At 43.7% G+C, this 25980-nt stretch overlaps 1 protein-coding gene across 1 annotated transcript; it reads left to right on the plus strand.

The window, feature by feature from the left end:
• Positions 1 to 4272: 4272 nt before the first annotated feature.
• On the plus strand, positions 4273 to 22599 carry MAK16 (MAK16 homolog). The gene is made up of 10 exons (XM_082255598.1): positions 4273 to 4392; positions 9297 to 9346; positions 10254 to 10363; positions 10447 to 10511; positions 11761 to 11912; positions 13084 to 13138; positions 16717 to 16791; positions 17959 to 18075; positions 21114 to 21179; positions 22329 to 22599. Exons 1-10 carry the CDS (start codon positions 4378 to 4380, stop codon positions 22539 to 22541), a joined length of 918 nt encoding a protein of 305 aa, XP_082111724.1. The 5' UTR covers positions 4273 to 4377; the 3' UTR covers positions 22542 to 22599.
• The last annotated feature ends 3381 nt before the right edge of the window (positions 22600 to 25980 follow it).

A 25980-nucleotide genomic window follows, 5' to 3' on the forward strand; every position in this document is an offset into this window, starting at 1 on the left:
ACCCTGCGTTCCATCCTGCGGTCTCAGCCTCAGTTCCATGCCAGTGACACCACTCCACTTCCTGCCGAACAGGAAGGCCCGAGAGGAACACAGACCCCCAGCGGTGACCCCCATGCCGTAAATGGATGCCGGAAGGACCCACCTTACCTACATTTACTTACCCTGATGTAAGTTTTTAATGTAATCTGCCAATTAAATACTACAGTCTTTGGGAACCCGACAGGGGTGCCCGCTCTCCCCCTCCCTGTTTGCTTTGGCGTTGGAACCTCTGGCTATTCTGATAAGGTCCCTCCCTGCTGTTGCGGGGATCCCGGTGGGCCCCTTGATGGAAAAGACCTCCCTCTACGCAGACGACACTTTACTCTACCTCCCTGATGCGGGAGACTCTCTTGCTGCGGCCCTTGAGATTATAGATAGGTTTGGTAGATTCTCGGGAGTCCGGATTAATTGGAACAAATCCCTGCTCTTCTCGCTGTCGCCAACGCCGCCGCCCTCTCCACCCTCCCTTCCATTGTCCTGGGTTCCGAAATTTCGATACCTGGGGATTGAGGTGCAGAGAGACCTCTCCTCCTTCTTGTCGGATAATCTGTACCCTGTGCTCCAACAACTTATACTTCGGTGTCAGGCCTGGAAGACGCTCCCGCTCTCCCCTGTAGGTAGAATTAATCTTATTAAGATGACCTTTCTCCCTAAGTTTCTGTATATTTTCTGGAATACCCCAGTCCCCATTCCCCTGTCCTTCTTTCGTAAATTGGATACAGTCCTTTCAGCTTTTATTTGGTCCGGTTCTGTTCCCCGGATAGCGAGGAGTACGCTACAACTCCCGCTTTCACAGGGGGGGCTGGCGTTGCCCTCGTTTCGTCAGTACTACTGGGCGGCGGTCTTGGTGACGGTGCGATGGTGGTTTGCTCAATCTCGTTCCAATCCATCGGTTAACCTCGAGGCGGCCATCCTGGGATTGTACGCGGCGCTCAGTAACCTGGTCTACAGAGGCCCTAAGGCACACCCCAATGTGACTGTCCCAATGCGTACCACGGTTCTGGTCTGGAAGCAGGTGTCGGAGGCGGTATCGGATGCTGGGGATATCTCCCCCCATGGACCTCTCTGGGGGAACCCTCGTCTCCCTCACTTCTACTCAATTCCTGATCCGGCTCTTTGGGCCAGTTATGGAATCAAGAAATTGGAACATATTATGCCAGGGGGTAACCTACGTTCATTCGATGACCTTAAGTCTACCTTTGCACTCCCCTCATCTATGTTTTTCCGCTTTCTTCAGCTTAGACATGCGTACTCTAGCCAATTTCCCACTCCGCCCCAGGTAGCTCCACACACGGTGGAACGATTTCTCATTACCAAGAATGCGGATAGATTGCTTTCCTCCATCTACCTTAGGATCTCGACCCATGACCCTGTGGCCCTGACCAGACTATTTGATGCCTGGCGGGGGGACATTCCTTCCTTGACGATGGATGACTGGGAGGAGGGCCTGGGGAATTACATTCCGCTGGTCATCTCCGCAAGGGACCGCTACACACAACTCCGCTTCCTTCATAGAGTTTACTATACCCCGCAAAAGTTGGCCCGGATTTACCCTGATAGGTCTGACCGTTGCCCCAAATGCCAGAACGCCCTGGGCTCCTTTATACATGTGGTTTGGTCTTGCCCTTTGATCCAGGACTTCTGGAGGGTGGTTGCGGGGGAGTTGTCTACAATAACAACCCTGGATGTCCCACTAGACCCCAAGCTTTTCCTCTTGGGTGTGGCTGATGGCCTCCCTGCGGGGAAACACACTAAACTTCTGATTTTTTACGCTTCTTTCTACGCCAGGAAAACTTTACTCGCCAACTGGAGGAAGTCTGATCCTCCTACCGTGTCCCAATGGAGGAAGGTGGTAGATGCGGTTGTTCCCCTGTATAGACTAACCTGTCCAGGAAATGCCCTGCGAAGTTTGATAAAATATGGGGACCTTGGCTGGGTCGCTAGGCCTCTTCCCTACTGCTTGCTGGTGGCGAGGCTTCGGCCTCCTCGCCTTCACCCCACTTTTTCTCTGGCCCCCTCCCTTCCCTCCCCCCCTTTTTTTTTTTTTTTCCTGCTTCTCACCCTTTCTCCCTTTTCCCGGATCTCTTTGAAATGTCCTTTTCAGGTTTTTTTGTCTGTCGCCCCCATCGCTTGTTCCTCCCCCCCCCCCCCCCTTCCCCCCTCCACTTTCTTACTGCTATCTCAATCTCAGCACTGTGACATGTGTAGTATGCACTATTGTTGTCTGTATTATCTGCTATGATTTAATCGATTGCTTAAGTATCTCGGTTCTAGTTCTTTTTGATACTGTAATCCCCAAGTTTGTGTTCTGTATGTCCTTTGTTTTTGCACATAAATAAAAACTTTTCTGTTAAAAAAAAAAATACTACAGTCTTTACTCAGAGGCGCCTGTTTTCTCTCTTTGTTTCACTCTTCAGTGCAGCCAGAGGGGGGAAGAAGAGGAGAAGCTGGCAACATGGAAACACTGCAGGGGGAGGCAGAAGAGGATCAGTGTCTGCAATAATGCAGAACAGCCAGACCTCCTGCTCAGCACATGCCAGGGCCTCCCTTTTTAACTAATGGGGCCCAGACCCAGGACAGGAGGGCTAGCTGTACTGCCTTATCAGTAGCCATGATTGTGTATGCACAGTTCTGCCACTTTAGTCGTTTGTTGCAAGCACATTGGAACCATTAACCACTTAAGGACCGCCCCATGTAAATGCACTGCTGCAGGGCGGCCTTTAAGCGCAAAATCACGTACCAGTGCGTCATTTCTTCCATCGGCTCTAAGTTGCGCGAGCCGCCGGAGCCCTGCACCTGCTGTGATTAGACACAGTGGGAGCCAATCAGCGGGTCGGGTGGCCATAATGGAATGTCAGACAGGAAGACAAAGATCTTGGTTTCCTACTAATCAGGAACACAGATCTCTCTCTTCCTGCAGTCAGGCCACTCCCCCACACAGTTAGAAAGCACTCTCTAGGAGCACACTCAACTCTTTGATTACCCCTGATGTTAACCCCTTCCCTGCCAGTGTCACTTATACAGTGACAGCGCATTATCACTGTATTGGTGTTACTGGTCCCCAAAAAGTGTCACTTAGTGTCAGATTTGTCAGCGGAAATGTCGTAGTCCCGCTAAAAAATCGCTGATTGCTGCCATTACTAATAAAAACAATAAAAAATGAATAAAAAGCCCATAAATCTATCCCATAGTTTGTAGATGCAATAAATGTTGCACAAACCAATCAATATATGCTTTTTGGGGTTTTATTTAACCAAAAAAGTATAGCAGAAAACAAATTGGCCTAAACTGATGAAAAAAATTGATTTTCTAACTTTTTTATTAATTTATTATTTTTTATTTTTTATAGCAGTGTTTTTCAAAATTATCGCTCGTTTTTTTTGTTTATAGTGCAAAAAATCGCACAGATCATCAAATACCACCAAAATAAAGCTCTATTTGTGGGAAAAAATGACATCAATGTTATTTGGGTATAATGTCGCACGACCGCGCAACTGTCAGTTAAAGCACAGCAGTGCTGTATAGGCAAATGATGGCCTGGTCAGGAAGGGAGTCAAGGCCTTCTGGGGATGAAGTGGTTAATACAGTGATGTGTATAATTGATTAGAAAAAGAAGAGCAGCAGCAAGAAGAGAGGCGCATGCGCACTAAGCACAGGCTAGATTGTCTTGTGTGATGATAAATAGTATTACTTCCATATGAGATACATAAACCTGTACAGATTTCAGGGAATAATATATCTTTCATTACACATGACGTTTAAATCACTGGTCATGGATCAGACGGGTATTGTGCCAAGTCGTAACAAGAACAGGGAAGGCACATCTCACACAGCCGTGTGCTTACCCACTCATCATACCAATGAACCAGAAGGATCGGTAATATCATGTGACAAGTGACGACCAATTATTAGACACCCCTTTTCCAACTTAGTGTGACTCTATTCTCTACAAACTCAGTGACTTTTACTTGTCCGCTCAGACTGCTCTCTCCCCAGGCTCTATAACTATCACAGAAAACAGATTCAAGTAAAATAATTATCTTCTTATAAAATACACGGACGACACAAGCAGTAGAAGGCGATTTTTATGTATGCTAATACTTTCACAGACACTAGCCAATCATAGTACGAAATATTCTGAAATCCCACCCCGTTCTGGGCATGATTGCTTGAGGCTCACGTAGAACGTGGCGGAAATGCTTCTCGTTGGCGGAAGTCACGTTGGGAAATGCGGCTTCTCGCGAGATTCTGTCTTTGCAGATGGCTGCCTGCTGAGGTTGTCCACGCGTGTGTGAGTGTGGCCCCGGATCCGGAGGATTGTAAAGAGAGGCCGGCGGGATGCAGCACGATGATGTAAGCCGTAGGACCCGGTAACGGGGGGGGATTCATGTGAGGTTCAGCCGTTGCTGTAGTATTAGGAAAATTAGGTGTTATTGGGGGTGATGTGTACAATTATAAATAGTTTGATTGGTTCTGTCTGTACACTGGTGTTCGGTGTGTGATTGAGTGTCCTGTACAATAAGTGCCATGTGTAGAGTGTGCTGGCTGTGATCAGGGACTTCTATCATTAGTGCATGTCCCAGGGCTTCACAGATAGGGAGCTCCAAATACAGGGGATAATCTACTAAAACTGGAGAGTGCAAATTCTGGTGCAGCTCTGCATAGAAACCAATCCGCTTCCAATATTATAATAAATAAAAAAAAAGGGGGTTTTAGGAGTTTATATGAAGCACCAGAACATGCGCCTCCATCCCTGTTATAGTGAAAGAAGGAGAGAGGTTGGGGCTTTACATGTGAGGCGTGTGACACACAGATAGTAAAATTATTGCACGATGGTACATTTGTTTATTCATGAAGGTACACATAAAAAGACATAGTACATACAGAAATAAAGAGGATTATATGTGAGCGAATATGTATACATTGACAGCAAATTGTAAATGTATGATTGCACAAAATTCCATAAAATTCATACATAAGATCTACATATAAACACATGATTGTATAAAGAAACTGCATCCAAAAAGCTTGACGCGTTTCGTGGATGAAGCTCCACTTCCTCAGGAGCAGATGCAGAATGCGTATCTACAGAAATATATATATATATATAAGAATACCGATATGATCTGGTAGAAAAAAGGAGCGGGAAGAAGAAAAAAAACACACCCCTAGGTTACTTACAAATCAGCTCGGATTTGGAAGATGTGATGCTGAGGTTCTAAGTATATCACATGTTCCAAATCCGAACTGATTTGTAAGTAAGGTAGGGGTGTGTTTTTTTTCTTCTTCTTCTCCTTTTTTTTCTACCAGATCATATCTGTATTCTTATATATATTTTTTTTTGCAGATCCGCACTCTGCATCTGCTCCTGAGGAAGTGGCGCTTCATCCGTGAAACGCGTCAAGCTTTTTGGATGCAGTTTCTTTATACAATCATGCGTTTATATTATGGATCGACCGATTATCGGCAAAGCCGATATATCGAGGGCCGATATGCACTTTCCCTGATGTATCGAAATCAGCCCCTGAGGTTACCGATATTGCCGATATTTCGGGAAAGTGCTGTACCGGAGTGATGCCTGCAGCTAGAGGCATCACCAAGGTACCGGCGTCCATTGCCGACGGGCGGCTGTCTTGTAATGACAACCGAACACTGCCTTCTGCGGCTCACCCGGGTCTCCCGTCCCACCGGAAAAGACCCAGGCAACCAGCCTGCACGGGCTCCGAAAACCCGATCAAAGCCAAATTCGGGTCTCCATGTAAAACCCAGAAGTGATGTCATGACATCGCTTCCGGTTACTGGCGCCAGATTCAACAAAATGACAGCATTCAAAACAGCCAAACTTGGCGTTTTAAGTGCTGATGAGGGGTTTGGGGTCTTTTAGACCCCCAGATCCCTCCACAAGAGTACCTGTCAAGTAAAAAAAAATTAAAACTTTTTTTTAAATGTACGAAAATATCGACGCATATTGTCCGATACCGATATGCCATGACCAAAATATCGGTATTGGCAGTGAAAAACCGACATCGGCCGATCACTAGTTTATATCTATATCCTATGTATGAATTTTGTGCAATCATACATTTACAATTTGATGTAAATCTATACATATTCCCTCACATATAATCCTCTTTATTTCTTTTTTTTTTTTTGTTTTACAACAGACTTTATTAACAAACAGCACAGGCAGACATTTTACTTCTTCTTGGACACACCCACAGTGCGTCCACGGCGGCCGGTGGTCTTTGTGTGCTGTCCTCTCACACGCAGACCCCAGAAGTGACGCAATCCTCTTTATTTCTGTAATGTACTATGTCTTTTTATGTGTACCTTCATGAATAAACAAATGTACCATCGTGCAATAATTTTACTATCTGTGTGTCACACGCCTCATGTAAAGCCCCAACCTCTTCTTTCAGCCCACATTCACACTGAGGGCGTGTTTGAAATCATGCAAGTTCAAACCTGTATCTCAGTGCGACTTCGGGTTTGACAGACATCTTTGCAGATTCATGCACAGATGTCTATTGGAATCTCCCCCGAAGTCACCAAAAGTATTACATAAACTACTTTTGGGAATCAGTGCGGGGCCGCAAAGTCGGCATCGCACCGATTCGGAGGGTGCTGTTGTGGGCAATAGGCTCCGATTTGATGTGTCAAATCTGCCCAATGTGAATGGGGGATTAATCAGCTTCTTGGATTTGTTGTCAAAGTTTAATTAAACCAGCTGAAGTCAGAAGCTGATTGGCTACCATGCACAGCTGCACCGATGTTTGCACTCTCCAGTTTAAGTAAATCTCCTCCAATGTGTGTATAATACAAAGTACGGGGGTTAGCCCCTACCCAAAGTGACACCAAACTCTAGGTATAAAAAAAAAAACCTCCTAAAACCATTCCAGTTGTGCATAATCTATTTTCGATTTATCAATATTCTGTAACGTGATGACCTACCTAAACTAATCAATTTGTATCCAATCTGGAAGGCCCTTACACTACTTAGTTGTAGGTAGATCTGAAAGAGATTGTACAATCAGATTCTAAAGTGTACGGCAACCCTAAAGCCGGATTAAAACCCAAACCAAAAATGTAACATATTACAGCTTACCAATCTTTTTTTTTTTTTTTTAAAGCCTGTGTGAAACACACTCAAAAGACTTACACCCGGTGCATAAAAAAGTGCACACACGCAAACGTGAGACACACAAAAAGTGCACAAGGCGTACACATGGCCCGAAGAGGAAGGGCCCTGACCCTGATCCCCCGGGGCGCAAAGCTCCTGACAGGGACTGAGGTACTCACTTTGGTCCACCCAGCCGAAGCCGGGCAGACCCCATTCTCCAGGGGGACTGCCGAAACAGCCCACCCCAAGTACTAGGTGGGGCTCCCCCGAAGGGATACCCCATGGGAGAGGGCGAACTAAGCCAAAAGGCCATATCCACCCCCTCCCAAGACTTACAGGGCAGGCCCGAGGACCTACGCCATCCAAGTCGTGCAAGTGACAAACAACCAAAAAGGGACACACGTGAACAAACAAACAAAGAAAAAACAGAGTGGGGAAAGGGGAAGTGGAGAAGTGCTGGGTTGTGCCTAAGTGCAAGACCTCGGCAGGCCCCCCGGCCAGGAATAAAAAATTCCTCTGGTGTTGGCCAAAAGGCCCACCCCAAGAGGCAGGTGCAGAAAAAGTGTGATGGTGCAGTGACCAAGGTGCCACAAAAACTCAGGTGAGCTGCCCCTCACCAGTGAAATTGAGGCACCCCTGGGCTGCCACCCCAGGGGCACGTACACCATGGGCTTTTTCGGACTCAGCCCATGGCCAGACCAAGTGTAGCCCTTCCTGTCAGGAGGCCAGGAATGCAGACAGCTCAGGGAGAGCCCAACCTCAAAGGGTATAGAAAATGGCCCCCTTCTCAGCCAAATTCACCCAAGAGGAAGGGCCCTTCCCCTCACCATCCGCACTCCCACCAATTACATCCAGGAGCAGTACTAACCGGTTGACCACGCCGGCTTTCTCGCTCCCTTCAAACTGACAGGGACGGACCCATTCAAATCAGGAAGGCATTGGAACCGTCCGGCTTTCTCTGGTTTGGCCTACTCCGGTCCTCCAGTTACGCCCAGATCGCCCCGGTTAACTTCGGCCACCACCGATACTAACCTTCCGGCTCCATTCCAACACTGATAAGAACAGATACTACACTTGATCTTAGCCAAAAGGCCGAGAAGCTTACCAATCATTAGATGTGGTGGCTGCATTAGTTTTCTTTTCTTTGGCTTTTCCCCTCTGTTTTCTCCTGGTTATCTGGCCAGTAACAGACCTCCTGTATTAGTGAGATGCAACTCTGGAGTAATGAGAAGTGGAGGCACAGCACACAGCAGCATTGTCAGTCTGGGGGAGGGGAGTGGTAAATTTATTAGCAGATTTAGAACCACTACACATTGAAGCCAAACACCAGCTCATGCTTTATAATCAGTTACAGCAAACTGATTTTTTTTGGGGATAAAGGCTTTACCTAAAACTGATCATTGTAAGCAAATTAATGTTTATTGTTAAAGTTGATCCAGGGAATATCCTCTTGGGGGATGAACAGAAAGGATTTTTTTTCCCCTGCTGGAGCAAATTGCATCATGCTTTATTGGGGGGGGGGGGGTTTGCCTTCCTCTGGATAAACTGTGCATATAGAATTGTGTGTGTGTGTGTGTGTATGTATATATATATATAATTTTTTTTTCCTTCTGTTGGTTGAACTAGATGGACTTGGGTCTTTTTTCAGCCAGACTAACTAATGGTAGCTCATTGAAAACTAAAAGCCGACAGCGGCGAAGGCTGCCAGACCTTGTCGTTTTCAATGCACAGAGCCCTGTCAATCAGTGACATGGCCGGGCGAAGCCCCACTCAGCATTTTTTTTTTAATTGTGACAGCTAGTGAGGAGGGAAAAGAACCCTGCTAGCTGTCACAGCGGGGATTGGGGGCCGGTCCATTCATAACATGTTACACCCTGAATATGGGTGTGACATGTTACGAAAGGTGAACTTATCCTTTAAAGAGGGACTTCACCATAAAGACCATGGAGAAGGAACGTAGCCACCCTGTAACAAGAAGTAACCCCACCAGGGAGATGAATGCCAATCTCCCATCACTGTGTAAATTGCAGCATTGTGATTGGTGAGAATCTGAGAATATATGTGGTCATCTCTTTTCCAAACATACAATCTTCTATCTGCAAGTGTCTCATGTTCATTATTTTTCTTTCTTCTTCAGGTTATCTGGGACATTGTGGGGAACAAGCAGTTCTGCTCCTTCAAGATAAAGTAAGTACTTTAGGTATTCCCCCGGGGTCTGCAACCTTTCATTCATACCAATTCTGAGAGGAGTTGGAGTGCCAGAGGTTAGCCTGGCTGTATGTGCCACTCTAATGTCACCTCTGCCCATGTGTTTGGGTGTCAGACCTTTGTAGGATAGTCCAGAATCAGAGATATTTTCAGATATCGAATAATATGACTCGCACAAACTTGTCATACTATTATCATACTAAAATGTTCAAAAAGAAATCATGAAATATGACAGAGGGAAAATATATATTTTTTTTAACTTAAAGCTGAACTCCATGAAAAAACTGATGGGCACTGATAGACAGACACAGCTTGGGAGGAAAAGAATGCCAATAACCGGCAAGTCTGTTTACATGTAATCAGCTGTGATTTGACACAACTGATCACATGGTAAAGGGCCGCTGTGATTTGCCTTTTACTTTGATCTGTGATCAGCTGTGTCTGAGGGACACAGCAGTCAAAGAGCGTGCCCATGCATGCCGCAGGAAGCGTGTGAGGGGCAGAGTCCTGGGAGGACGTCTATTGATGCCCTCCCAGAACTGGACAACCACACTGTAGCCGTCTTTCGGCTATAGCACAGTCGGCAAGTGCCGAAGTATGTTCTGTACAAATTAGTTAGCATTTATTATGATAATCCGCAGCCCTACAGTGAGAGCTGCACTCTGCAAGACCACTGGAGGCTTCCATAAGTATGGCTACATGTAGGACTAATTAGGGCCACGGCACAGTGCAGTGGTACAGTTGTTCTTAATGACCACTTATTCTACCTATCGGTTTCAGTGCAGCCATCTTTTTGATCTTTTATTTGACTTAATCCTCAAAATGTAAGTAGAACAGTAACATGTTGGTGCATGAACAATTTACCATTGTTATTTGCTGTTTACAGGACTAAGACTCAAAATTTCTGTCGGAATGAATACAACATAACTGGCCAGTGCAACCGCTCCTCCTGTCCCCTCGCCAACAGCCAGTATGCCACCATTAAAGAAGAGAAAGGTTAGCATGTGGGTTGCCCTGTGTGCGATTATTACCTCTGAGCACAGCTATATCAGTTCTCACTTGTTTCTCTTTATTGTTAGGTATCTGCTACTTGTACATGAAGTCAATAGAAAGAGCGGCATTTCCAGCGCGGATGTGGGAGAGGGTGAGTGCAGCTGCCTGCTGATTTACAGTGTAGGTCTTGAACAATAAAAAAAAATTTGGTGTGCAAATTTTACCTCCTAATAAATGCTCCAAGTATGAAAAAATTTCTGATTATCCTGTCAGAAATCTAGTAAGCTTTTACCAGCCGGTAGTGACCTGAAAAAACAATTCATCTTCTGCAGTAAAATAGAAGGAAATCGTGTCCTTCTGTACCTGCAACAGACTTTCATAGAAGAGAGGGGCACCTTCAGGATAATTGTAGCTAAACCTGTAGAAATCATCATATCTAATGCTGCCCAATGTTCTGTTTGCTGCTGTTGAAGCCAACATTAAGCAGAAACAATTTAGAATTTCTACGATGCCATTAGTGGACAGGAATTGAACTTTGTGATGTCAATTATACTTTTTTTCTCTTTTATTTATTATTTTTTTTTTTTTTGTGTGTTTTTAATCCAAAAAAGTCATGCAATCATGTACATGTGCCAGGCAATGAATGCTCTCTAATGGGGGTATGTACTTTCAGTATTTTACATATAATGGCATTGCATCCCTTCCCAGTAAATCTGACAACAATTCACATCTTCAGAATTTATGAATCAAAGTATTAACACCCATACAGACTTCCTGGCATTGAGGATGGAAATATGTAGCCAGACCAGGGTGGTTTCACAACTTTTTACACCTCCAGTCCTGTTCTTGGACAACCAACATCTTGCTCGTTTTTGTGTCTATTGCTAGAGAGGTGTGTTTTTTTTTTTTTTTGGGGGGGGGGGGGGGGTATGCATGTGATCAGCACAGGGCCAATCAACACTGTCCAGACAGAGCGTCAGGGGTCCTGCAGCCTCATAGAGGGGAAAGAAAACTCCTCCTACAGGCTTTACCCAGACACTGATAGAAGTCACAAGACTGCTATAAACTGCTGATAAGAAAAGGTATTTAGCAGTTTATATTTACTAAAATAATTGCATTTCTGTGTACTGTGGGAGACCAGATATAGTGAATGCAGGGTCCTGGGTTTAATAACACTTGAACTGCTTTTGGTTCAGTGTGTGTGTGAAGGTTCACAATGGGGGATATTTTGATCTGCATATCAGTACTTTTCTATGGCAGCCTTTATATCATATACAGCATCATGAAGTGTGTAAAGGTCGTCTCCACTGAATGCACACAAGTCTCCCAACCTGGCATTCTCATGCAATGGCCTATATGAAGTCTTTTTTGGTGCTTATAGAAACAAATTTTCATTGCAGGTACGACTCAGCAAGAACTATGAGCAGGCTCTGGAACAGATAGACGAGAACCTCATCTACTGGCCACGATTCATCAGACATAAGTGCAAGCAGAGGTTTACCAAGATTACACAGTACCTGATCCGCATCCGCAAACTCACTCTCAAGAGGCAGTAAGTGAAACCTAAAATTTGTAAATACAATGCATGGGTGCTTGTCACAGATAGGGATCAACATTCTATAGGACTCAAACAATTAATAGACGACACTGTTGTGCCTGCAGTGTGTGCATGTGATGTTACTATTTTTAGTCTTTATAAAGAGCATATAATAAAGGGGAGACACCTAACTCACTGGCATTATTTTACATGACGGACCATTCAAGTCAAGTTATAACACATCATTTTTGTACAGAAAAGTGCCGTTAGGGGGGTGGTGTTTTAGATGGATTGGCTTCCTTAATTTTGAAATAGTGAAAATCGTGATCAGTGGATCAGGGGTGCAATGTCAGGCTTCTACAGACAAGCCTCATCAACACCCTCGCCGTTCATTCAGAACTACAAGCCATCAGTTGCAGTGGATGACTGTAGTTGTAGTGCTGTACAACTGTAGTTGTAGTGCTGTTCTTAAACTGTGACAGCAGATGCGGGGAGAAGATCCGTCAGGATCTAAAATGTTACATGTTCCACCCTAAATATGGGTGGAACATGTAATCTGTTCCAAAATGTGAACTTAGCCTTTAACTCCAAGGCCATGGCTGCAGCATCAGAGTGTAGTCTGTGCGTAAGCTGCGATTTGCTTATCTCATTGTAAACGTGCTCAGGGAGCACCTTTAACGCTGAAATGCCATTGGTGCAACCATCAACATGTAGTGTTCAAATGTAAATAAACCGGCAGACCAAACTAAAAAAGTTTTGGTCCCCAAGAGCTTTTTGCTTTAAGCTGCTCGTATACAGCATATTATTACATCCTGGCAAACTTACCTAGCAAAGTGATCTCTTCCAACACTGCAATGGAAGATTGGTGGAACTTCTATCTTCTGCTGGTGTTTTTCCAGGTTCTGAGTCTTTGGACTAGAACCAAATGATGTCACTTGAATGCTTGTGCGATAAGTTACTTCATCCCTGCTCAGAAATGTGAAAAAAGTGCCGATAGGCAGAGAGAAACCTCTATTTTCAGGACTTTTTACAAAAGCTATTTTAGTTCCAGGATCTTGTAAATGCAGCTACTTGCAATGTGCCGAAACCATACACATTATAGCACACAAGGCTCTCAAAATCGTATGTTTTGGTGCCAAAATAAGAGTGAAATTGTTTGTTATAACTCTCTCATTTTTACTTGCAGGAGGAAACTAGTCCCGCTAAGCCGAAAAGTGGAAAGAAGAGAGAAAAGGAGAGAAGTAAGTTCATTATTGGAAATATTTAGTTTTACTATATATTGTAAAGTGTTGTAGGAGGGGAGCTTTGAACAAGCGAAAAACTTAGTTCCTCACTTGGAGTATTGTGCGCAGTACTGGAGGCCATATCTCCAGAAGGATATAGATACTCTAGAGAGAGTTCAGAGAAGAGCTACTAAACTAGTACATGGATTGCAGGAAAAAAACTTACCAGGAAAGGTTAAAGGACCTTAACATGTATAGCTTGGAAGAAAGAAGAGACAGAGGGGATATGATAGAAACTTTTAAATACATAAAGGGAATCAACTCGGTAAAGGAGGAGAGCATATTTAAAAGAAGAAAAACTACCACAAGAGGACACAGTTTTAAATTAGAGGGGCAAAGGTTTAAAAGTAATATGAGGAAGTATTACTTTACTGAGAGAGTAGTGGATGCATGGAATAACCTTCCTGCAGAAGTGGTAGCTGCAAATACAGTGAAGGAGTTTAAGCATGCATGGGATAGGCATAAGGCTATCCTTCATATAAGATAGGGCCAGGGACTATTCATAGGATTCAGATATATTGGGCAGACTAGATGGGCCAAATGGTTCTTATCTGCCGACACATTCTATGTTTCTATGATGCAGTAGAAAAAAGTGTTGCCTTGTTCTAGTTAAAATGGGCCTTCGCCCCCAATAAAAGACTTGATCAGCATCATTCTTATCCTCCCCCTCCCTGTTGCACGTCTGCAGGTTTTTTTTTTTTTAATGTAAAAACAATTGCAATATCTGCAAATGTTTTGAAATTTGTCAGAAAAACTACACATATTTTAATGAGTGCTTCCAACATTATCAAGACTTCTTTCTTGTCAACCCAAAGTGGAGTCATGCATGGAATAGGCACACTGCTAGTGATAAAAAAAGCTGGAGAGCTGGCCTTTGCTCAAAACACTGCTGCTCTGGAATCCCACAGCGTTATTTTACTTGAACATATACCTAGACCAGGGTTTCTCAACCAGGGTTCCTTAACCAGGGTTCCTCCTGAGGTTGCTAGGGGTTCCATGAGCAATGGGCAATTTCTGCCTCTCAGATAAGTTTCCAGTGACACCATTGTTCCTTTTAGCTATCTGTAAGGGGGTAATTATCCCCAATGATGACAAGAGTAAGGAGCATTCTTCCCACTGACTGTCACACCAATGTGTCATGAGTTGTAGATTTTTTATTTTTAGCAGGGGTTCCCCGAGACCTGGCATTTATTTCAAGGGTTCCTCTGTGTTGAAAAAGTTGAGAAAGGCTGACCTAGACGTTTGATCACATGAGCTCCATTGAAGTGGATGATCAGCTAATCTGAACTTTGATCCTCACTTCAGCAGAGATCACATGACCAGTTGCCTAGGCACTGAACTGGTATGATCCCTGTGGGATCCTGGTGTAATGGTTTACACAGCAAAAGTGAGAATGTCCAAGTCATTTTGTAGCATTTATTAGTAGTGGTGCACCGAAATTTCAGCAACCAAAATTTTCGGCCACAAATGGGCCTATCCCATTTCGGCCGAAAACGGGTCAAAGATGCTGAAAATTAATGGCCGCCGCGAGAAAGAGGGGGGCAGCGCAGGTGAAGTATATATGAACTAACACCCCGGCCGCTAATAGCTGTAATGAAGTGAGCCCTTCAGTTCCCTGTCAGGTGGGTATCTCCGCTGACAGGGAAGTGAAGGGCTCACTTGGTTACAATTATTAGCGGCCGCACGCCCACCCGCCTGGTGTGTTCATATACGTAGTAGTGACATCACTGAGAGGTAGGCCGCCAGCCAGAGGCAGGATTTTGAAAGGAGGACCAAAGAGGAGAGGATCAGAGAGTTCCCCTGCCTGTGACATGGAGGAGCCGGCATGCGGGAAGAAACAAGCACATTTTCAATCCCACAAGTAAGCACTAAGCAGATTGCCATAATTAACTCTTGGAGGGGGGGGGGCTGAGGCGAGGTTAATTACCAATGGTATTTGTAAAATGCAGCATGAGGGGGTTAATGTATTGCCACTGGTCACTGATGCATTAGTGACCGACCAGTGGCAGTTAATTAACCCCTTTGTGCTGCCACTGGTCAGTCACTAATGCATCAGTGACCAGTGGCAATACATTAACCCCCTCATGCTGCATAATACAAATGCCATTGGAAAATAAATTTCCACTTGCCATCCCGTCACAGTACATATACTGTGACAGGGTGGCAGCTACAGGTGTACGTCGCTGCCTGTTTCTGGCGTATGCCCCTGTTCTATCTATTTTAAAATAATTTGGGGGAAAAAAGTCGGTTTCGGTTTTCAGCCAAGGGCATCCTGAATTTTCAGTTTCTGTTTTAGAATTTTCATTTTGGTGCATCCCTATTTATTAGCTTTAGGAAAGTTGCTGAAAGGTCAGCTGGACTCCAGACAGATATATGAAATGCCTGTTATTACAGTTACGTGTTCATTAAGAAATGTACATTATTTAAAATGCAGCTTAACCACTTGCCGACTGCCTAACGCCGATCTACGTCGGCAGTCAGCCCCTCACAGGCAAAGTGACATAGGGCTACGTCACTAGCTTGTGAGGGTCTAGGGAGCGAGCGCGCGCCCCCGGAGGCGCGCTCCCGCTCCCGCTCCCGCGTGGTCACGGACCCCCCCGCGCGTGTGACCGGCGGACCCGATGTCCGCCGGCCACTCGGCGATCGGCGGGGGAGAGGGAGAATGTCAGGCAGCTTGTGTAAACAAGCCACCTGTCATTCTCCTTGCTGTTAGGATACTGATCACTCGGATCTAGTATGTAGATCCGTTGATCAGTGTCCATACAGCTCAAGCCCCAGCCAATCACAGTAGAAAGCACGCCCCTAGGGATACACACAGCCCCTCCCTCCCAAATAAAGTTAACCCCTTCACTACCAGTGTATTTTTACAGTAACAGTGCATATATATAGCACTGATTACTGTAGAAATGTCACTGGTAACCCCAAAAGTGTCAAAAATGTCAGTCAAGGGTCCGATCTGTCCGCCCCAATGTCGCAGTACCGCAAAAAAAAATCGCAGATCGCCGCCATTACACGTTAAAAAAAAAAACAACAAAAATGACAGAAATCTTTCCCTTTGTTAGTAAACGCGATAACTTTTGCGCAAACCAATCAAAATACGCTTTTTGCGATTTTTTTTACCAAACATAGGTAGCATAAAACAAATTGGCCTAAAAAGTAAAAAAATTTTGATTTTTAAATTTTTTTTTTGGGGAATTTCATATAAAAAAATGTGAAAAATATTGCTATTTTTGCAAAATTGACGCTCTTTTTTTGTTTATAGCGCATGATCAAAAAATCGCACAGGTGATCAAATACCACCAAAAGAAAGCTCTGTTTGTGGGAAAAAAAGGACGCCAAATTCGTTTAGGTACAGCGTCGCACGACCGCGCAATTGTCCGTTAAAGTCACGCAGTGCCGAATCGCAAAATACCCCCTGGTCGGAATGGGGGTAAAATCTTCCGGGGCTTAAGTGGTTAACTATGACAGTAGCTGACTTTCATTATATGTATGGATTGACCACTACACATCTTTGATACCCTTTTCTCTGATTTCAGGAAAAAGCCCTGGTAGCTGCTCAGTTGGACAACGCTATAGAAAAAGAATTGCTTGAGCGCCTCAAACAAGGAGCGGTAAGACATACTACTTGGAGGAACAAGTGACTTTCTGGGGAAGGGACAATCATGTTGTCCACCATATTATATACCCAGCAGTAAGAAATAAATGTCCTAAAGCTTTATTCATAAGGTTCTACATCTTTAAGTAGCAATGAATTTTGGACAACTTCTGCTTATCTTTGTTTGTGATAACTGCATTTAAGTGCTGAGAAAGGAAACAGTTGGCTGAGATTTGATCTGACTCACAAGATTCTGGGTGAGGACTAGAGTGCTGGAGAACACAGCCGGTCATAGCCTCATTAAATTATATGTAAACATTTGTCTTGAAAAACAACCTATTCCATTTAAAATAGAAGTGAAAGGCAAAACATATGTGTATAGGTATAAAAAAAAATTATAAACACCCCCCCCCCCCTCACATTCTCTCTGTTCTCAGCTGAATAAGAGCTAGAGGAGGAGAAACAACAGCTCACTGCACTTCCCAGTGCAAGGCTGTGTAGGGAAGGAGGAGGGGTGGGGAAATCATTGGAGGAGAGCAGAACTAACCACGCTGTGTTCTCCTGCATAGTGTGGTCAGTTTTTAATAGCACAGCAGAGGGACTGGTAGGAACACCAGAGATTTCACACAAAGGAAGCAATACAAAGAGAACAGGATTCTTTTTCAAGCACATGGTACAGCAGGCACAGATCAGGAATATGAAATGTTGGGTTTACATATTATTTAATTATAGTATTGTACTGAGCCACTAAGCTCCTTTGGTGTCTATCAAAAATCAATATACTTATTACAATACCAAAAATGAGGAGGCAGAAACTTGTAAGTGCCATTAAAATGACTTTAGGTAGACACTGCAGTAAGAATTCAAAGGGGGATATTTATGAAGAAGTGGATGTTATTCACCAAACATTCACTGCTAGTAAATCAATCACTATAACATAAAATACTTGCACTGTATGTTTGATGAATGTCGCATGTACTGCTTCAAATATATAGCCCAAAAGTGTGTGTAATAAATAAAATATATATATATATATATTACACACACTTGTCTTTACAAGTATGTGATACTGTGACTTTTGATCAGATGTGGAGTATTCATATAGCAGCTTGCTTCCTATATTTTACAATTGCACTGTGCCTGACTTGCCTTGTCCCCTGATGGTTCTCTTCTCTCCCTACAGTATGGAGACATTTACAACTTCCCCATTCAAGCCTTTGACAAAGCTCTGGAGCAGCAGGAAGCAGCAAGTGAATCGGAGTCCTCAGGCGAAGAAGAGGAGGAGGAGGATGAAGATGAAGTATGTAGCTATAAATAAAGCTAACATTAATGGCTTACTTCCACTTAAGGCCCCTTTCACACATACGTCCGTTTTTCATCCATCCGTTGACAGATGAAAAACGGACATCAATGAATCTCTATGTAAAAATGGATGACAACGGATGATCATCTGTTTTCATCCGCTTCCGTCAATGTCCGTTTTTTGGAACGGATGAATGCCCTATTTTACATCCGTCAAAAAAACAGATCGGATGAAAAACGGTTGTAAACGGACAAATGGTCAGTTTTTCATCCGTTTTTTCATTGGTAGGGGATGTAAAAAAAAAACAGTTTGAAAAACGGATACATTTTGACGTGACTGAACTGAAGAGACCGTATGTGTGAAAGGGGCCTATGTCAGCCATACGCGGTCATGTTTAATGGATGTTGACTGCACTTTATTGCCCCCCGTATGCTGGAGTACTCTCCTTTTTGTGTACCCTGGGAATGCATGGAGAAAGTAACTGCAGAACTATGCACCTATGCATATCTAAAACATCTTCTAATGTGTAAACCAACTATTACAAACACAAGAATATTATGTGCAGAGGCATGAATAGGCTTTTACAGTTAAAGACCCATTAAAGTTAAGCTAGAAAGAAAACCAAGGATTTAATAGTATTCCAACAGCTTTAATTGTGGAGTCATACTTCATTCAGTCTTTTCATTTCATCCCCTGCACTATCTACAAATCCAAGAATAGGCAGCAGGTTACACACAAAAAAGGTCGCATTGTTCATGCAGTCAGCTGTAGGACTGCAAAGGTGAGGATTGGGGGGGGGGGGGGGGGGCAGAAGGTAACTTTAGCCTTGCAGACATTGAACACAAAACTGGCCCACTTCTACCACTGCCCCTATACACGTCAAAGCATTTACATTTGTACTCCCTACAGCCCTCTTATTAAAACTTGTACCACATTTATTATTACTTTTAGCGAGATCAATTATTAAAGATCCGAGGGAAAAAAACAAAGAACAGTAATAGACAGCACAGAAAAAGTAAGATATTGTGAAAGGAGTAAACCAAACCATTACCTTCTGCAAACCTCCTTAAATAGCATTTTTCCTTCACTGCCTTGAGTAAGCACCAAAACAGACCATTGTCTGCAGGGGCCCTGTGGGCTGCACAGTATGTGCCAAAGGGCTGCAGGTCGGGCACTAGGGCTTTATATAGTAAAAGTGAACAAGGCTGAGAAAAATGCCACGCTCCCTCTAGTGGTCATTAATTAGAAAGTCATGAGTCCTATTAAAAAGGTAAAGACTTCAATCAAATCTCAGGACATTTCCTTCTGTTATATCTTTTATAGTACTAAAGGCAAAACCTAAGGGATATTAACCCTCCATTTGTCCCATTTTCCAATATCATTGAAAGTAAAAGAAAATCCCACATTTTGGGTTTTCCCCAGAAAAGTAATAGAGGGGAAATCTTCCAATGGAGACACTTTATTCTAGGGACCAGGGGGGTCCCTAATTTGTAGGGATTTCCTCCCACCACCTATTTTTCCTATGGGACAGGAAGTGAAGGAAAATCTCCCCGATGGGACACCGACCATGGATATAACCCCTCCTTATTCTATCCAAAATGGGGGGGGGGGGGGTTTGCCCATGGTGCTACTTCAAATCAAAGTATACATTTGCCAAAAAAAGACAATATATTGGCAACATGTGTGTTTGTATATTAGAATGTGTCCATTCTGCCTGATATTTGCACACTGTTTACATTCCCAGTGTTCCCTGCATTGCCATTAGGTACAAGTAACATGCATGAGAGGAATGTTGGATAGGGGTCAGTGCTTTCCTTTCATGGAATGGGCAGATAAAGGATTAATATCTTCTTTAAAAAGGTTTGCATACTTGCATTTCATTTGCATAGCCTATTATGAAAGCAGGGTTTTTTGCCTTGGGCTGGGTTCACACTGACACTTCTGTGTTTAGCTTTTCTAATTGCAAGAGAAGTTACTTGGGAAATCTAAGCCACCTTTATGCCTCCCAGTCACTTTTCTGTGCATTTTAATTGTTTCTGCTTTATAGCAGGTTTAGCCGTGTTTACATGCATTTAGTCTAATTGGATCCTGGATGTACAGAATTCTATTTTTCTCTAAACACAGCTTAACTGACCATATGTAAACACAGGCAAATGTATAGTGTGAATGACACCATTGAAAATGTAATACAAGCATTATTATGCGTTTATAAATAGCCTACAAGTACTGGTTCCCAATAGCACTTTTTCTGATGCGACTTGAGTTGCACAGAATCACATTAAAAGGGAAATCACATTATATTCAATGGTGTTTGTTCTCAATAATGAGTCTCGGCATGGTGGGATTTTGGAAAAGGTTCCTGTACTACTTTGTACAGTGTTACTTGTCTCATTACAAACCGGCTGACAACTCGGCCATTGTGTACAGTAGCTGGTCATGAAGGGGCTTGACCGAAAAATATTTTCCAATTGGCATTTGATCAGCGCTGACCAGTGTGTTCTGGCAGGGGGGGCATCCCCCTGTTCAAACACAATAGCTGAGTGGGAGAGATTTCTGCATGAACATAGGATTGTTATTACAAGATCTTCTCCCAAGCGCTTCTGTTTTTTTTTTTTGTTTAGCCCGCTTTGTTGAACAAAAAAAAACCTGATAGTATGTACTAGGCTTTACTCTCATTTAGGCCCCATCCATACAGAGCATTCTAGAAGCAGTGCTTCCCAGTGGAAAGAGTGCAGCATCTAGCCCTACTGCAAGCAACCGGTCAAAGACCTTTATCCCTGAATACATAGTGCTTTAAACACACATACTACTCTGTACAGCATCCAGCCACAGGCTGCCTGTACCAGGGCTGGACGCTTCACCTGTCCCATTCAGGTGCACAAAAATGCTGGGAGGGGACGCACTGCTCCTAGACAGCCCCGTGTACAAGGTACCTAACTCTTCAATTCTGTCTTCTGTGCGCTTGGATAACTTGCAGTTTGTGTAGATTCAGCTGTTATGAGAGATTCTCATAGTATATTTTGTCCTGTTTTCAGGAGAGTGGTAAGAGAGAGTTTGTGGAAGATGAAGATGTGGAGGAAAGCGACCTCAGTGATTTTGAAGTAAGTTTGAAAGTCTTACAATTGGAACGTGGAATGTATATACACTGCACATTGGTCGTCTTCCTCTTTAAATGGAAGCTGTTCAGCTACATAGGTGACAAACCCCATGATGTGCTATTTGCTTAAGCAGCATTGGCACCTTAAGATGGTGCTACAGAACACCTCATCCTCTCCATAACACAGGAATAAGTTCTGTAGTCCTCACATAGCTGGGAACAATTGTAATTGATAATGGTGCAGCAGAAACACAGCTCAGGAAGTTCTAGGCTCACTGCGTTTATGGAAGGATCAACAGGTATTTTTCTTGTGCTTGTATCACTGACATCATTTTGTTACTTTGTTTGCATCAAAGGAGCACAAATAAAGAGAAGTTCTTTGTAACAGTTTGCCTATGCTTAAAACTAAAGAATTCCAGTAGAAGTTTTACCCAGCATCACTGCTGTACAGTTAACATTGAAGCTTGGTGAAATCCAACACTCCCACTAAAGTGGAAGTGAAGATGATTTGCATTTATTTAAGAAAGCACAGCGAAGTTGGTGATCCGACTTCTCTATGCTACAGTTTAGCAATACAGCTAAGGTCAACTCCCTATCCCCAGGCTGTGATTGGACAGTAGTAGTAACAGACTGATGTGTGTGTGTATAATATATATATATATATATATATTATACACACACACACTCTTATCTCACAAAAGTGAGTACACCCCTCACATTTTTTTCCATGTGATAACACTAAAGAAATGACACTTTGCTACAATGTAAAGTAGTGAGTGTACAGCTTGTATAACAGTGTAAATTAGCTGTCTCCTCCAAATAAAATAATATTTACAAAAATGCGTGGGGTGTACTCACTTTTGTGATATACTGTGTATGTTTGTATATATACCTAGAGTTTAGATTACTGTTAGGCAAGAGCTGGAGCACACTTCAAATGCTACCTTGTGAACTCCTAAATTATCTGTGTGTGCCTATATTATCAGAGAGGGAGGCCAGCTGGATGGCTGCTGTCTGCCAACAATAGTCACCGACTGGGGGATGTCAAACACTGCTTTAGAGAATAAGTGTAGTATCAAAGTATAGGAGAAAAAATGATTTACCATCTGCAAATCTCAGATTTGCTAAATCTTTTTTTTTTTTTTTTAAACAGGACATGGACAAATTAGATGACAGCAGTGATGAGGAAAATGAATCTGGTGAAGAAGAGTCATCAGAGGAGGAAGAGACTGAAAAGGCCAAGAATGCAAAAGGAAAGTCAAAAGGCAAGGCTCCTGTGAAAGGTCCAGCACGAAAGAAAAGAGCTTATGTGGAAATAGAATATGAACAAGAGACTGAGCCACAGCAGAAAGTTAAAACTACTTGACCAGGACTGTTTTCTTAACTTCTTTGAACTTTTTTTTTTTTTTTTTTTTATTTCAATAAACCCCTCATCCACATAAATATTTGTGTCAATATCTTGCCCTGTAGACAATACTGGGCCCAGGGGTTGACTCATCATTGAATTATCGTGTGTAATGGGGTTTTTTTTTCCAATTAATTGAGTAAGATGCTTTTAATGTTTCTGTGCTCAGTTATACCGATGTATAGTGCTGTCAGATTGTTAGTGCAGGCACCAACAGCAGAAGGGCCATAATCCTGGATGCTCCAGTATGCAAACACCAGCAAGTCAAATCTTGGTCCTAAGATTAGTCAGTGAGTCGACCCATTATACTAATGTGCCTTTCACAAGACAGAGGAAGGGTCGTGGCCAAAAGCTGGCTTCCTAAAGGAAATCTGTATTTGATTGAATATGAGAGTTTTAAGAATGTAATGTAACACGTGCAGACTCTGATGGCACTTTACATAGAACTGCATAGAGGTACATTACTATAGAATGGTTTCAAAATGTCTAGACTGCTAAAGGTTAAGAGAAATCTGTTTCATTTATATTTGTGTCTCTTTTTACTATCTAAAGCTGTCATTTATACGCTGTAATAACCTTTAGGGAAGCAGAAGGCTATGTTAAAATATAATTTGGGGGGCAGGGGATTTGGAAAGTATGAACTCTCAAAAACGAGTCAGCAGGTCTCTGGAGCTCAGTAGGAGGAGCCACTCTTTGTAAGATATATTATGTTGATTCTCATTAGAACTTGCAGCCTGCCCTCATGGTCCTCCATTGGCCTTCCTGGCTTTGTAGCCCTAGAGATAAAGCTTGATTACCAAGAGCAGCCTACCAACCCAGTGGGAGGGGGATTTGCTAAAACTGGTGAACTCAGAATCTGGTGCAGCTGTGCTTGGTAGCCAATTGGCATTTAACTTCAGCTTGTTCAATTGGGCTTGAAAAATAAGGCTAGATTCACACCGATGCATGTTCCTTTTGAGCCTTTCTGTAGTGCTTTCCACATTTCTTTACCGTGATTTTGCAGCGTTTTTATGCTTTTATTTTTTTTTTTTGGGTAAATTTGTTGTTTGGCAGATTTAAAAACGCAAAATTGCTGGAAAAATGCAATACTTGCGTTTTGGACGCCAGTCCAGTTGAAGTCTATTACATGCAAAACACTGCATTTTGCGGGGAAAGGATCCCTGACCCTTTCCAAAAACACAGAGGCACAAAAATGCATCGATGTGAACATGTTCCATAGGAGCACGTGTTAAAAATTAAATGCATTTCTGCAAATAGCATGAAAAAACGCATTAGTGTGAATGGAGCCTAAAACCTGGAAGCCGATTTGGTTTCTAAGCCGAGTTGAACCAGATTTTGCACTCTGTTTTATAAATCTTTCCCAATGTGTTTTTTCTTAACCTCCCTGGTGATCTGATTATGTCCAGATTTCTGTGCTAAAAGCGGTACATTGTTTTGCATAGAAATCTGTTGTTTTACATTTCAAAACTCACCTTCCCCTACGATCCCCCGCCGTCCTCTCGCTCTGTGCTCGGCCGATGCCGGCACCTGTCTTCCAGTTCCTTCCCTGCGAGCGTTGCGACGCAGGGGGGTGGAACCGGCGGCAAATTCAAAAGTGTAAATACACTAAATGACACGATACAAAGCTGTGATCCTAACGGATTACACTGTATCATGCCATTTCAGCACAGGATTTCACCTGGTGACCTTTCCAGTTCTTTGTGCCTGGAAAATAGAGAACGACCATGGCGTCCAAAAAGCATTCTTTGCGCAAAAGCGCTTTTAGGCGAACTGGAAAACAGCTACAGCGAAACTGAGTTACTTGAAGAACTGAGCGGTAGCGATTCATGGGAAAATTCGTCATCAGGTACGGAAAGTGGCGACAGCGATGATTCTGATGTCTCTTTCTGGCACATCACTCTGAAAAATCATTTGATATACTTCCCAAATTCCACAAGCTATGTGCCAGAAAGAAACATTAGAATCGTCGCTGTCGTCACTTTACGTACCGGATGTCGAATTTTCCCACGAATCGCTATCGCTCAGTTCTTCAAGTAACTCAGTTTCGCTGTCGCCGCTTTCCAGTTCATCTAAAAGCGCCTTTGCGCAAAAAAAAACACTTTTTTGACGACATGGTCGCTCAAAATTTTCCAGGCACAAAGCACTGGAAAAGCACAGGCAGGGCACTGGAAAAGTCACCAGGTGCAATCCTGTGCTGAAATGGCATGATACATTGTAATCCATTAGGATCACAGCTTTGTATCACGTCATTTCGTGTTTTTACACTTTTGAATTTGCCGCCGGTTCCACCCCGGGAGGGAACCGGAAGGCAAGCGGCCGTGCACAGGACAGGGAGGACAGCGGGGAGCGCAGGGAAGGTGAGTAACATTGCGGGGTAATCCCGAGTGTGGCTCGGGGTTACCGCTTTTGGTACTAAAAGTTAACCCCGAGCCACACTCGGGAATACCGCCAGGGAGGTTAGAGAGGAGCTCTAGTTCCCCCCCCCCCCCCAAAAAAATTTAAAGTCAGCAGCTACAATCCAGCAGCTGCTGACTTTTAAATATAAGGACACTTACCTGTCCAGGGGGATGTCCTCACCTGAGCGGCTTCGGTGCAGTCACCTGTATCTTAGGTAAGGGAAACGGGCAGTAAAATCTTGCCGCTTCGCAGCTGGTTTCTTACTGTGCAAGTCGTGCTGCAATTTGTGAATGGTCCCGCAGTCTCCTGGGATCCGTGAGGTATCCCAGAAGGCAGCGGGAAAGAGGAGGAGGGGGCTTAATGTCGCTGCAGCAATTGAACTGCAATCTTTCTCTTAGATTCTGTCCATGGTCTGCCATCAGGTGTAGGTCATCATTTACAACACAACTGCCTTTTCTCCTATATTTGGAAATCATAGAGCTACTGCCCAAAAAAGGGTAACAGGAGTCCTCCTTCCCCCAGATACTATAAGCTTGTCTGTAGTGGGTCTGTTCTCCCTTATGCTTGATGTCTGCTTACAGTATAGGACAGGAATGATTGCCTGCTGGACCTCATCTCCATCACTTTCTTCAATCGCTTCTCGGCCTTTTGGCTGCGATCTTGTATCCAGTTGAAAGGTATCCGATAGTACCAACTCTGCTCGGCCTGGGGGTGTTTCCTAAGGGTGCACCCCCTGCTGCTATTGGGCAGAGCGCTACTAGAGGTTAGCGAGAGGGCGGCGGGCCGGAGCGTGGAGGTGTGCTCGGGGGCACCCCTTGCGGGGTAGCCCTCGGGTTTCTCTTCTGAGGCGGCTAGTACCTGTTGGTACAAAATGGCGGGTCGAGGACTTCGTGACTCACTGCGATTTCTGGTGAAGCCAGGCTTTAAAGAAAAGGTGACGTTGAAGACGATCGTGGTCGATGTGTTGACGGATGTATGCAACGTTAAGGTGAGAGAGGTATTA

This window comes from Pelophylax lessonae (assembly GCF_965119305.1).
Source record: "Pelophylax lessonae genome assembly, chromosome: 4".
NCBI lineage: Eukaryota > Metazoa > Chordata > Amphibia > Anura > Ranidae > Pelophylax > Pelophylax lessonae.